At 37.3% G+C, this 14,905-nt stretch overlaps 1 protein-coding gene across 1 annotated transcript in view; it reads right to left on the bottom strand.

Moving 5' to 3' along the window:
• The window catches only part of AK9 (adenylate kinase 9), a 119,157-nt gene that overhangs the window by 63,829 nt on the left and 40,423 nt on the right, over positions 1 to 14,905 (bottom strand). The window contains exons 13-16 of the mRNA XM_040628105.1: positions 12,388 to 12,532; positions 9,649 to 9,762; positions 9,466 to 9,561; positions 7,726 to 7,874 (exon numbers count right to left, since the gene is read on the bottom strand). Of these exons, the coding sequence (XP_040484039.1) occupies positions 7,726 to 7,874; positions 9,466 to 9,561; positions 9,649 to 9,762; positions 12,388 to 12,532 (504 nt within the window). The remainder of the gene's footprint in view (positions 1 to 7,725; positions 7,875 to 9,465; positions 9,562 to 9,648; positions 9,763 to 12,387; positions 12,533 to 14,905) is intronic.

Consider the following 14,905-nt stretch of genomic DNA (forward strand, 5'->3'; position numbering starts at 1 on the left):
AATGGATATGGATATAACCAAATTATCAGAAATGGAATTCAGAGTAACAATGGTCAAGATGATGTGTAGACTTGAAAAAAGTATTAACGAAAATGTTAATGAGAATATAGAATCTCTAAATGAGAGCAAATCTGGCAGAAATTAAAAATTCTATGAGCCAAGTGCAGTCAAAACTAGAGGCTCTGACGGCCAGGGTGAATGAGGCAGAACGTATCGGCGAATGGGTTAGTAGAAGAGAAAGCTAAAATAGAATCTGGACTCAAAAACACCCATGCTCAAGAATGTAGGTTACGGGAGATTACTGACTTAATGAAACGTTCCAATGTCAAAATCATCGGCATCCCTGAGAGGGTGGAGAAAAACAGAGGTCTAGAAGAGATATTTGAACAAATTGTAGCTGAAAACTTCCCTAATCTAGCAAGGGAAACAAACATTTGTGTCCAAGAGGCAGAGAGGACCCCTCCCAAGCTCAACCACAACAAACCTACTCCACGTCACGTCATAGTGCATTTCGCAAATATTAGATCCAAGGATACAGTATTGAAAGCGGCCAGGGCAAAGAAATTTCTCACGTACCAAGGCAAAGGCATCAGAATTACGTCAGACCTGTCTACACAGACCTGGAATGAGAGAAAGGGTTGGGGGAGCATATTTAAAGCTCTTTCAGAGAAAAACATGCAGCCAAGGATCCTTTATCCAGCAAGGCTGTCATTCAGAATTGATGGAGAAATAAAGACCTTCCAGAATCGCCAGTCATTGACCAATTTCGTAACCATGAAACTAGCTCTACAGGAGATATTAAGGGGGGGTCACGCCACAGGGTTGCAGATTGGATAAAAAGAAATGACCCATCCATTTGCTGTCTACAAGAGACTCATTTCGAACCCAAAGATGCATTCAGACTGAGAGTAAGGGGATGGAGTACCATCTTTCACGCAAATGGACCTCAAAAGAAAGCTGGGGTAGCAATTCTCATATCAGATAAATTGGATTTTAAACTACAGACTATAGTTAGAGATGCAGAAGGGCACTATATTATTCTTAAGGGAAGTATTCAACAAGTGGATATGACAATTATAAATATATATGCCCCCAACAGGGGAGCAGCAAGATACACAAGCCAACTCTTAACCAGAATAAAGAGACATATAAATAAAAATACATTAATAGTAGGGGACCTCAACACTCCACTCTCAGAAATAGACAGAACACCCTGGCAAAAACTAAGCAAAGAATCAAAGGCTTTGAATGCCATACTCGACGAGTTGGACCTCATAGATATATATAGAACACTACACCCCAGAACCAAAGAATACTCATTCTATTCTAATGCCCATGGAACATTCTCAAGAATAGACCATGTTCTGGGACACAAAACAGGTCTCAACCGATACCAAAAGATTGAAATTATCCCCTGCATATTCTCAGACCACAACGCTCTGAAATTGGAACTCAACCACAAGGAAAAATTTGGAAGAAACTCAAACACTTGGAGACTAAGAACCATCCTGCTCAGGAATGACTCGATAAACCAGGAAATCAAAAATCAAATTAAACAATTTATGGAGACCAATGAGAATGAAAATACAACAGTCCAAAACCTATGGGATACTGCAAAGGCAGTCCTAAGGGGGAAATACATAGCCATCCAAGCCTCACTCAAAAGAATAGAAAAATCTAAAATGCAGTTTTTATATTCTCACCTCAAGAAGCTGGAACAGCAACAGAGGGACAGGCCTAATCCACGCACGAGGAAGCAGTTGACCAAAATTAGAGCTGAAATCAATCAAGCAGAAACCAGAAGTACAGTAGAGCAGATCAACAGGACTAGAAGCTGGTTCTTTGAGAGAATCAATAAAATTGACAGACCACTGGCAAGACTTATCCAAAAGAAAAGAGAAAGGACCCAGATTATTAAAATTATGAATGAAAAAGGAGAGGTCACGACGAACACCATTGAAATTGGAAGGATTATTAGAAATTTTTATCAACAGCTATATGCCAATAAACTAAGCAATCTGGAAGAGATGGAATCCTTCCTGGAAACCTATAAACTACCAAGATTGAAACCGGAAGAAATTGATTCCTTAAACAGGCCAATTAATTATGAAGAAATTGAGTCAGTGATAAACAACCTTCCAAATAACAAAACTCCAGGCCCGGACGGTTTTCCTGGGGAATTCTACCAAACATTCAAAGAAGAAATAATACCTATTCTCCTAAAGCTATTTCAAAAAATAGAAACAGAAGGAAAGCTACCAAACTCATTCTATGAGGCCAATATTACCTTGATCCCCAAACCAGGCAAAGACCCCCTCAAAAAGGAGAATTACAGACCGATTTCCCTAATGAATATGGACGCCAAAATCCTCAACAAGATACTTGCTAATAGAATCCAACAGTACATTAAAAGGATTATCCATCACGATCAAGTGGGATTCATACCTGGGATGCAAGCGTGGTTCAATATTCGCAAATCAATCAGCGTGATACATCATATCAACAAGAAAAGACTCAGGAACCATATGATCCTCTCAATCGATGCCGAAAAAGCATTTGACAAAATACAGCATCCTTTCCTGATTAAAACCCTTCAGAGTGTAGGAATAGAAGGTACATTTCTCAATCTCATAAAAGCCATCTATGAAAAGCCTACTGCAAATATTATTCTCAATGGGGAAAAGCTGGAAGCCTTTCCCTTAAGATCAGGAACTCGACAAGGATGCCCACTCTCGCCACTATTATTCAACATAGTACTAGAAGTCCTTGCAACAGCAATCAGACGACAAAAAGGGATCAAAGGTATTCAAATTGGCAAAGAAGAAGTCAAAATGTCTCTCTTTGCAGATGACATGATACTCTATATGGAAAACCCAAAAGAAGCCACTCCCAAACTATTAGAAGTTATAGAGCAATTCAGTAACGTGGCGGGATACAAAATCAATGCTCAGAAATCAGTTGCATTTCTATACACGAATAACGAGACCGAAGAAAGAGAAATTAGGGAATCCATCCCATTTACAATAGCACCAAAAACCATACGTTACCTTGGAATTAACTTAACCAGAGACGTAAAGGACCTATATTCTAGAAACTATAAATCACTCTTGAAAGACATTGAGGAAGACATAAAAAGATGGAAAGATATTCCATGCTCATGGATTGGAAGAATTAACATAGTTAAAATGTCCATGCTACCCAGAGCAATCTACACTTTCAATGCTATCCCGATCAAAATACCGAGGACATTTTTCAAAGAACTGGAACAAATAGTCCTTAAATTTGTATGGAAACAGAAAAGGCCCCGAATCTCCAAGGAACTGTTGAAAAGGAAAAACAAAGCTGGGGGCATCACAATGCCGGATTTCGAGCTGTACTACAAAGCTGTGATCACAAAGACAGCATGGTACTGGCACAAAAACAGACACATAGACCAATGGAACAGAATAGAGAGCCCAGAAATGGACCCTCGGCTCTTTGGGCAACTAATATTTGATAAAGCAGGAAAAAACATCCGGTGGGAAAAAGACAGTCTCTTCAATAAATGGTGCTGGGAAAATTGGACAGCTACATGCAAAAGAATGAAACTTGACCACTCTCTCACACCATACACAAAGATAAACTCCAAATGGATGAAAGACCTCGATGTGAGACAGGAATCCATCAAAATTCTAGAGGAGAACATAGGCAGCAACCTCTACGACATCGGCCAAAGCAACCTTTTTCATGACACATCCCCAAAGGCAAGAGAAACAAAAGATAAAATGAATTTATGGGACTTCATCAAGATTAAAAGTTTCTGCACAGCCAAGGAAACAGTCAGAAAAACTAAGAGGCAGCCCACGGAATGGGAGAATATATTTGCAAATGACACTACAGATAAAGGACTGGTATCCAAGATCTACAAAGAACTTCTCAAACTCAATACACGAGAAACAAATAAACAAATCAAAAAATGGGCAGAAGATATGAACAGACACTTTTCCAATGATGACATACAAATGGCTAACAGACACATGAAAAAATGTTCAAAATCATTAGCCATCAGGGAAATTCAAATCAAAACCACACTGAGATACCACCTTACGCAAGTTAGAATGGGAAAAATTGACAAGGCAAGAAACAACAATTGCTGGAGAGGATATGGAGAAAGGGGATCCTTCCTACATTGTTGGTGGGAATGCACGTTGGTACAGCCACTCTGGAAAACAGTGTGGAGGTCCCTTAAAAAGTTAAAAATTGAGGTACCCTATTACCCAGCCATTGCACTACTGGGTATTTACCCCAAAGATACAGACGTAGTGAAGAGAAGGGCCATATGCACCCCAATGTTCATAGCAGCAATGTCCACAATAGCTAAATCGTGGAAGGAACCGAGATGCCCTTCAACAGATGACTGGATTAAGAAGTTGTGGTCCATATATACAAAGGAATATTACTCAGCTATCAGAAAGAACGAGTTCTCAACATTTGCTGCAACATGGACGGCACTGGAGGAGATAATGCTAAGTGAAATAAGTCAAGCAGAGAAAGACAACTATCATATGATTTCTCTCATCTATGGAACATAAGAACTAGGAAGATCGGTAGGGGAAGAAAGGGATAAAGAAAGGGGGGGGTAATCAGAAGGGGGAATGAAGCATGAGAGACTATGGACTCTGAGAAACAAACTGAGGGCTTCAGGGCGGGGTGGGGGAATGGGATAGACTGGTGATGGGTAGTATGGAGGGCACGTATTTTACATGGTGCACTGGGTGTTATACGCAACTAATGAATCATCAAACTTTACATCAGAAACCGGGGATGTACTGTATGGTGACTAACATAATATAATAAAAAAAATTAAAATAAAAAAAAAAATAAAATAGCACCAAATTACATCAAATACCTAAAAATAAACCTAATGAGAGACACAGAAGTCCTTTCCACTGAAAACTACAAAACAAGGCTGGGAGAAATTAAAGACCAAGATAAGGTGAGGGTATTCTATGCTCATGGACTAGAAGACCCAGTGTTATGAAGATGGTAGTTTCCATCAAATTAATTTACAGATTTAATGCAAATCAATCAAAACCCCAGCAGGTGTGTGTGTGTGTGTGAGAAAGTTGATGATTCTAAAATTTATGTGGAAGTAAAAAGAACCTATAATAGCCAAGATACTCTTGAAAAAGCAATCAGAACAACACAACTTATGACACAGGGAAGTATGCAGTGACAGGAGAAACAAGCTGTTGAAGGATTCTGCCTTCCAGATTTCAAGATTTATTACAAAGCTACAGTAGTTAATACGCGTGGTAGTGGAGTGCAGTAGACAAATGTGCCCATGGAACAGAATGGAGTGTCCAGAATTAGACCACACAGATATGGCCACTAAATGATAGTGGGGAAAGGTTGGTCTTTTCAATAAATGGTGCTGGAGCACAAGTGGATATCCATATTAGAAAAAATGAAATTTGATCCTCATTTTGTGGGTTTTTTAAAAAATCCATGTAAAAGCATATAAGTATGTATGTATGTATGTGTTTGTTATTGAAGTATAGTTGATATACAATATTAGTTTCAGGTGTAGAGCATAGTGATTCTACAATTAAATACATTACAAAATGCTCACCATGATAAATGTAGTTACCATCTGTCACCATACAAAGTCATTATAATATTACTGACTACATTCCCTATGCTGTACTTTTCATCCCCTTGACTTCTTTAATAACTGTAAGTTTTTACCTCTTCATCCCTTTCCTCATGTTGTGGCTTTAATTTGTACTTTTCTGATAATTAATGATGTTGAGTACATTTTCATATGCTTATTGGCCATTTGGATATATTTTTTATATACACAAAATTAATTCAAAATGGACCTTAGATCTAAATAAGAAAGGCAAAGCAAAATTTACAGAAGAAAACCTAGGAGAATACGAATACATATCTTGCTGATCTCGGACAGCCAAAGATTTGTGAAACAGGACATAAGAAGCACAAACTATGAAAGAAAAAGTTAATCAATTGGACTTCATTCAAATTAACTCCAATTATTCAGAATAAAAGATATTTGTAAAGATGGTTGCAATACATCTATCAAAGGACTTGTATTCAGAACACATAAAGAACTGCAAATGAAAACAAAGATAAACTATTAAAAATGAGCAAATGACATAAAGGAGCATATCTCTTTATCTGGCTACTTTTATTTTAAGGAAAAAAAATTTTTTTTTTTTTAGAGCAGTTTTAAGTTCAGTCTAGCTACTTTTTAAGAATAGTCTTACTACTCACAGAGACCATCAAAACTAATGACAGGTCAAACAGTCTCCTGCACAGGTCTCTGTTCTCTTGAGAAAGACAATCTGATATGAGATTTGATGTTAAAATCTCATGTCATTTAGACTCCTCCACAATCCCAGAGTGGCAGTTTATCATCTACTGACACTATATACATTCATGTCAGAGGTGTTTTAGTACTCCTTGTAGATCTGTATCCTCCAGAATAAACTCTGAAGAGAACGGAGGAAATCTTCAGCGAAGGGCAAGGATGGGACTTCACAGTGCTAAAGACGTCCCTCACTTGCCTGTCTCTCCTCTGGGATACTTTGTCTCACTTTCCATGCAGCGATGACAGCCCTGACGGTAGGTGGGATTCCTACACCTTGTATATATCTACTTACCACATAGTAGATGATAACTCAAATACTGGATTATACATCAACCTTCCCCACCTGACTGATGGCTTCTTAAAGAGCTACGTTTAATTCACCTTCATAACCCTAGAATCTAGCACATTACAGGGCAAATAGTAGGTTCTCAGAATGTTTCTGAAGGAACTGACGACAGAACAATCTGAAGAGATGCAGAAGAAGTTGAAAGATCTCTATGGGAAGCTCAGAGGGGGACAGCAACTCACCTTGGGTACAGCCTGGGGCTCAAGGAGCCCACCCAATGTGTTACAGAGTGGTTCTATACTCTCATAGAATACTTTTTTTCTTCTCACATAATTTTATTTTATTTTTTTATTTATTTATTTTTAAGATTTTATTTATTTTGACAGAGAGACAGCCAGTGAGAGAGGGAACACAGCAGGGGAGTGGGAGAGGAAGAAGCGGGCTCCCAGTGGAGGAGCCCGATGTGGGATTTGATCCCGGAATGCCGGGATCACACCCTGAGCCGAAGGCAGACACTTAATGACTGCACTACCCAGGCGCCCCGCTCACATAATTTTAAATTACATAATTTTCAAATTACAGAGAAATACCAAAGAAGTTCACTCAGAGTCCAAAACAGATTTGTTGTCTTTGACTTTTGCCATGAATGCTTACTCAAGATCTCTGTACAAAATAGACCCATGTGGATATCTTGTTCTTTATAAACCAAAGATAAACCTTCTGATTTGCCAGTGGTAGGACATAGCATCTGAGGCTTTAATTTCCCCTTCCATTGGACAATCAATTGTGTGTCCACCCGTTTCCCCTATGAATGTATGTTCAAGGTGGTTGGATGAAATAAGTCAGCTATGGAGTAAAATTTGTCTCAGTTTACAACTAATTAGCTCATAGATGAAATATCTAACTTTGGTACTGGCTTCATAGGCACCATATTTTAATGAACTGAATTCAATTAAAGAAAATGAAAATTAAAGAAGGATTAATTTCAAAGCTATGAAATTATATTGCATAATTGTTGATACATTAGAAACTACCAAAGAGTATAAGGATTTGGATCTGGATTTCTTACCTCTCTGATGACTTCCTCTAAGATTTCAGCATGTTTCTCATATGGCTGTTCAAAGTTCATATCCTTTGCCATTTTCACCGTCTCTTCTATCATAGAAAGAACCTCTGGGTGCTCTGCAGTTACTTCTTCTATTGAGTCTTCTAACGCATCTAAAGTAAGATAACCTAATGCCATTAATAATTTTAGTAGACAATGCTACTTGCAATAGAACATGATTATTACTACTTGATCCAAGAAACTACTATCTTTGTGTTACTGCAGTACATGCTCCAAGAAGGGGGAAATAGACTGGGGAAGAAATGTCAAGTCAGGAAACAAGAAACATCAGAGCAGTAATGAGTTGACTACAAAACCACGAAAAAGTCTTCTACTTCAAAAACAGCAAAGTGATTTAAAAGACAAATGACCCAGTGTGGAAAAAAATATGAAAAATAAGTAACTAATACAGAAAGTTTTTATAGAAACATATTAACTGATAGAACAATTTAGAAAAATGAGCAAAAGACAAAAATGGTCACCTCAGAAGAAAAGTATAAATGGTTAACAAATATTAAAATACTAAATTTCAGAAATAATCAAATAAAAATTGCTGTTATATATATTTTTTAAAGATTTTATTTATTTATTTGACAGAGAGAGAGACTCCCAGCGAGAGAGGGAACACAAGCAGGGGGAGCGGGAGAGGAAGAAGCAGGCTCCCAGCGGAGGAGCCCGATGTCGGGCTTGATCCCATAACGCTGGGATCACGCCCTGAGCCGAAGGCAGACACTTAATGACTGAGCCACCCAGGCACCCTTGAAGTTATATTTTAAAAGAGAATATACCAAGGAAACAATAACACATATTTTGTATATTACTGAGGGGAACATAACTTGGAATAACTGTAATGCAAAGCAATTTGACTCTGTTTATAACTTCATACTCATTAAACTAGTGATTACACCTATGTCAACAGGCAGACAATGAAAAAATTCATCAAAACATTATTTGTAGTAGTGAAAAAAAATCTGAAAAATAAGTTTACAACATAAAGAACTACTTAAAACTATTACCTATAAACAGGGAAATAGTGCAGTAATTTAAAATGAAGATTAAAATATTTCCTAATGAAGTAATATAATTAAATGTTGTATTATAAATAAAAAAGGTAAAAATAGTTTACATTGTATGCTCTCAATTATGTTAATATATGAATGGAAAAATTTTATAAGGGTAAATAGCACTACATGGTAACATTTCACAGCTCAAACTCTAGGTTTGTGATGTTCTGATTCCAGTACATCAAAGTAGACAGATTTAAAGAAAGAATTTACTGGAGCGCCTGGGTGGCGCAGTTGTTAAGCGTCTGCCTTCAGCTCAGGGCATGATCCCAGTGTTCTGGGATCGAGCCCCACATCAGGCTCCTCCATTGGGAGCCTGCTTCTTCCTCTCCCACTCCCCCTGCTTGTGTTCCTTCTCTCACTGGCTGTCTCTCTGTGTCAAATAAATAAATAAATAAAATCTTTAAAAAAAAATAAAGAATTTACTATCCTATTAGTTTTTTTCTTCATTCTAGTAAATCTATTTCTGTTCTATAGCTGTTAGATTTAAATCTGTAAGAGAAAAGCAAACTATTTTCAACCTAAGTGTCCAATTTGGGGGATAATTTTAAGTTTCAATATAAACATGATAAAATATGAAATAAATGGAAATAAAATCCGTAAGCATGACATGAGCCATTCATTTTGTTACCATCTTTACCAGTTTTAGAGGCTTGGTCATTGAGGACATTTTCTGAACTCTTTTTGTCTTCATTGTCTTCTAAAAAGCCATCTCTTCGGGATTCATGAGTGAACACTGCATGAAAGAGTAATATGCTTTATCAGCTAATCTGTTCAGATTAGGAAAGATTTGGCCAACAACATCAGCAATATATTTTTTTACCATCTTCATCAAATGAAAACCGCGACTCTTCTAAGCTCTTATAGGCATCAGATGGGAACTTGGCATATTCTTTCCTTCCAAATTCTCCTTCAAGTACTCTTGAAGTTGACTGTGCTAAAAGACAGTAATGGGCTGTGTTAGCAAAATATGGTTGGGGTGGGGAGACAGGGATAGTGATTAAAGCTTCTGGTTTCAAGACAGACAGACTTGAATGTGAGTTCTGACTCAGGCATTGTGGCTTTGGCAAATCATTTGATCTCTCTGTTTCAATTCTACTGGGCAAAATGAGGATGATCTAGCCAAAAGCACTGCTGTAAGGATTAAATGAGATTAAACAGACTCAAACACTGAGAAAATGCTCAGCGCACAGGAAGCCTAATGCATGTTAGCTGCTATCCCCTGTATTACAGAATTTTTTATGTTAAAAAACCTCAATAATCTCCACTGACAAATTTTTCTTAAAAGTATATTGGGAGTGAAATCAGCAAAACTAGCAAATTAGTGGAGGCAGCATGAAAATTCCAATAAAAAAAATTTTAAGGGAAGAGTGAAGGGGGGGTAAACAGAAGGGGGAATGAACCATGAAAGACTATGGACTCTGGGAAACAAACTGAGGGCTTCGCTGGGATAAGCCGGTGATGGGTATTAAGGAGGGCACATATTGCATGGTGCACTGGGTGTTATACGCAAATAATGAATCATGGAACATTACATCAAAAACTAAGGATATACTGTATGGTGACTAACATAATGATAAAAAATTATTATAAAAAAAGAAAGAATAAATTTTCATTTCTTAAAAAAAATTTTAAGAACCCTGCTGTCAGATTTATTCTAAATCTGAATTCTAAATTATGGAATTTGAGAAAGAAAAAGAGACTTTTAAGTTTGCAGGGTATGAGAGATATCATCTATTTCTATATTCTGATGGGAGAAAGCAATTTGTGGAAAGATCTAAAATCTATGATTTCTTGCCATAATTTGATGTGAAAGGATATCGCCACAGACACCAAGAAGCATCATCAATTACTGTTCTTCTTCCTGGAGGCCAGCTAGTTCCTTCTTGATCCAGGTTTTAGTTAAATGTCCTCTTTTCAGAGAGGTCTTTCCTTGCTCATCCTAACACTCCAGCACTCCTGCCCCAGTCACTGCCTGACCCAGTACTGTATTATATTTTTTCTATCCGTTCACTTGTTCCCACCCCCCCTCCATTAAAATGTAACAACCACAAAGACAGGAGTTTCACGTGTCTTGCTTACCTCTGTAGCCCAGTGCCTAGAATCATGTCTAACACAGAGTACTAGGTTGAATGAATTAATGAATTTATTTTGTCCTGCCTTAAATAAGTTGAATAAAAAGCCATCTTAATAGTCTTTGCCAATATTTCTCAAGCTTTGGTTTGTGAATTGTCCATGAGTTTTTAATAAACTTTTGGTTTTCATTTTGAAGATAATATACTAAAAACAAATTCATTCTGGATCACCTGGATGATCGTTTGGACGCCATGTAATTTTTTAATTATTATGTTCAACTAATCAATATATAGTACATCATTAATTTTTGAGGTAGTATTCAACAATTCATTAGTTACGTATGATTCATTAGTTGTGTATAACACCCAGTGCTCATCACCACACGTGCCCTCCTTAATACCCACCACTGGTTATCCCATCCCTCCACCCCCCCTCCCTTCTGTAACTCTCAGTTTGTTTCCCGGAGACCATGGTTTGTCTCCCTCTCTGATTTCTTCCCATTCAGTTTTCCCTCCCTTCCCCTGTGGTCCTCCACGTTATTCCTAATTTTTTAAAAAAGATTTTATTTATTTGAGAGAGAGCGGGAGCGCACACGAGTGGGAGGAGCAGAGGCAGTGGGAGAAGCAAACTCCCCCCTGAGCAGGGAGCCAGGAGGCAGGGCTCAATCCCAGGAGCCCAAGATCATGATCTAACCAAAGGCAGACACTTAACCAACTGAGCCACCCAGACACCCCAAGGATGGCATATAATTTTAATGTTGATCTTTTTGCTGTTGTTTTTGTAATCCTTTGGGCACCATGTTGGACTCTTTTACTTGTTTATAGGCTGCTGAGAAAGAAGAGACAGATTTATTAGGCAAATAACCTGTTCTTACCTAGCAAAAGCTCAACACTGCCATGTAGGAAGAGATAATTTCCTTGCTATTTAAATAGTTTCAAGCACAGAAAATGATAGAAGCTTCCCAATTTGTATAAAAAGTTTTCCTCATCTGTAAAGAATTGTGTTAATTGATCACTAAGGCTTCTTCCAATTTCATTGCCTTATGACCGTTCTGAACTTGAAATTAATATTCCCCAACTAGAAAAAACTAATTACAATTGGGGCTGACACACGTTGACATCACAAAACAGCGGCAGCAGCAGCAGCAACAATGTAAACTCCACAAGAATCAGGTGGAGTGCTGTTGTCACAATTGGTGTCAAGAAAGGTGTAAATTCTATTCAGTCTCTGCCCGAGCAAGCAAATACACAAAAACAAATCCAAATTTGGAAGCTCTTTCTGATTCTTTTCCTTAGAGGTCTAGGACTGAAATCTTTTCTCTATCTAAGAGTCAGGTTGATGTATATTCACGTCTTCAATTATTAAGAGGCTGCACCGTACAAGGTGCCAGGGATACCAGGGCGGGCAAAGCAAGTCCCAGCTCTTGGGCAGCCAGACTGAATTGCTGACCTCCACTTGGAACACACACGTGACAGAGATGGTTCACCTTGTCTTTTAACCTGTAGTTTTACGAAGAGCTGCTCTCTCACAGCTTTAATCGCTGCTTCAGTGGCCTCTGCTATCGTATCTCTCACTAACGTTTCAAGGGCTTTATCAAAACGCGGTTGAACAAGCTTGGCGTAGTCAATGACCTGCAAAGAATATTTGAGAAAACCAACAGAAGCAGATATCACTATGAATATTAAACACATCGTTCAACTATATCTATTTCTATATCTATACTTACCTACCTCAAACATTTTAAAGCCACTTGAGGTATGTTATTTTCAGAATTCAATGATTTTTTTTTTTTTACTATGGCAAATATTTTGGTTTTATGGGTGATAATCTTACACACATCAGTACACTGTATGTATTTTACAAACCCAAAAGTTGCACATGAGATGTGATAACCATGGACGTGCTTTTTTAAAAATTTTTTTAAATTAACATACAATGTATTATTTGTTTCAGAGGTACAGGTCTGTGATTCAGCAGTCTTACACAATACACAGTGTTCACCACAACCATATCCTCCCCAACGTCCATCACTCAGCAACCCCATCCCTCCACCTCCTTCCCCTCCAGCAACCCTCAGTTTGTTTCCTGAGATTAAGAGTCTCTTATGGTTTGTCTCTCTCAATGATTTTTGAGTACATGCTTTCATAGAAATTCAGTCATACTTTTCATGTAGTATGATATACTTAGATATGTACCATGCAATATATACTCAAGTTACACGTATTTTTTTAAATCACTTTTGCGTGTATAACTTACATATAATAAAAGGCATCCATTTTAAGTATACAGTTTGATGAGGTTTGACAAATATATACACATAACAACAACTACAATCAAGATATAGAACATTTATATCACCCTGAAAAGTTCCATCATGCTTCTTTATAGTCAGTTCCTGGCCCCTGGCTACCACTTTGTTTTTTGTCACTATATATTAGTTTTGTCTTTTCTAGAATTTCATATAAATGGAATCATACAATATATAATCTTTTTCAAGCTTTCTCCCCTTAGCACAATGTTTTTGAGATTCACCAGTGCAATTGTATATATCAATAATCTGTTCCTTTTTATTATTGAATAGTATCACTGTGTGACTATTTCACATTTGCTGTTGTTGTTATTGTTTTTTAATTCATTCATCTTTGATGGGCATTTGGGCTTTTCCAATTTGGGGCTGTGATAAGTAAACTAGTAATGAACATTTCGAGGTAGTCTCTTTGTGGACATAGGTTTTTATTTCTCTTGGACAAATGTCTAGGAGTGGAACTACTGGGTCATATAGTAAGTGTATATTTAATTTTATAATAAGCCGCTAAACTGTGTCTAAAGTGGTTGAACTATTTTGCATTCCTACCAGCAATTATGGAAATTGCAGGTAGTCTACATCCTCACCAACACTTGGTTTTGTGAATCTTTTAAATTTTAGCCATTCTAGTGGGTGTGAAGAAGTATCTCATTGTAGTTTAAATTCACATTCCCCTAATCACAAATAAATATAAGCTTCTTTTATGTGCTATTGGTCATTCACTTACCTTCTGTTTTAATTGTATGTTCAACTTTTGCCCATTTAAAAAACTAGATTAGAATTCTATATATATTCTGAATATAAGTCCATTGTAAGGTAGGTAATATACTTCATGCAAATATTAAGATCTTAGAAGTAGATTTCTTTTTTTTTTTTAAGATTTTATTTATTTATTCATTCGACAGAGATAGAGACAGCCAGCGAGAGAGGGAACACAAGCAGGGGGAGTGGGAGAGGAAGAAGCAGGCTCATAGCGGAAGAGCCTGATGTGGGGCTCGATCCCAGAACGCCGGGATCACGCCCTGAGCCGAAGGCAGACGCTTAACCGCTGTGCCACCCAGACGCCCCCTTAGAAGTAGATTTCTATATGCCTTTTAAGTTTAAATAATATTTCCATACTTATAGATTCCATTTTGCTTTTCCTTCAATATGCTTGTTTTACTTTATTCCATGCCAAACAATATACATCTACACCATCATTTTTTTTTATAATGATTTTTTATTATATTATGTTAGTCACCATACAGTACATCCCCGGTTTTCGATGTAAGGCTCGATGATTCATTAGTTGTGTATAACACCCAGTGCACCATGCTACACCATCATTTTTTTAATGGATGCACAGTATTGTATCAGATGAACATATTATACCTTATTTAGCTAAAATGCTTATAATATATACTTACTTACACATGTTTTTGTTATTATAAACTGGGCTATGATAAACACAGTTATGTATATATCTTTAATAGTTTCTTTAGGAAAAATTTATTTAAAAAAATCTACAAAGGATATGTATGGACTTTAGGCTCTTACGTATTTCTAATTGTCATCCCTAATGGTTATACTCTCACCAGTAGTGTATGAAAATGTACCTCTCCCTATCCTAGCCACACATCAATATTGGGTGTTAATAGTGATCTTTCAACTCCAACAGTGAGATTGACATGGCATCTCTCTGGTTTTTTGGCACCTCTCT

This window comes from Ursus maritimus, unplaced genomic scaffold, assembly GCF_017311325.1.
Source record: "Ursus maritimus isolate PB19 unplaced genomic scaffold, ASM1731132v1 scaffold_13, whole genome shotgun sequence".
In the NCBI taxonomy this organism is placed as follows: Eukaryota; Metazoa; Chordata; class Mammalia; order Carnivora; family Ursidae; genus Ursus; species Ursus maritimus.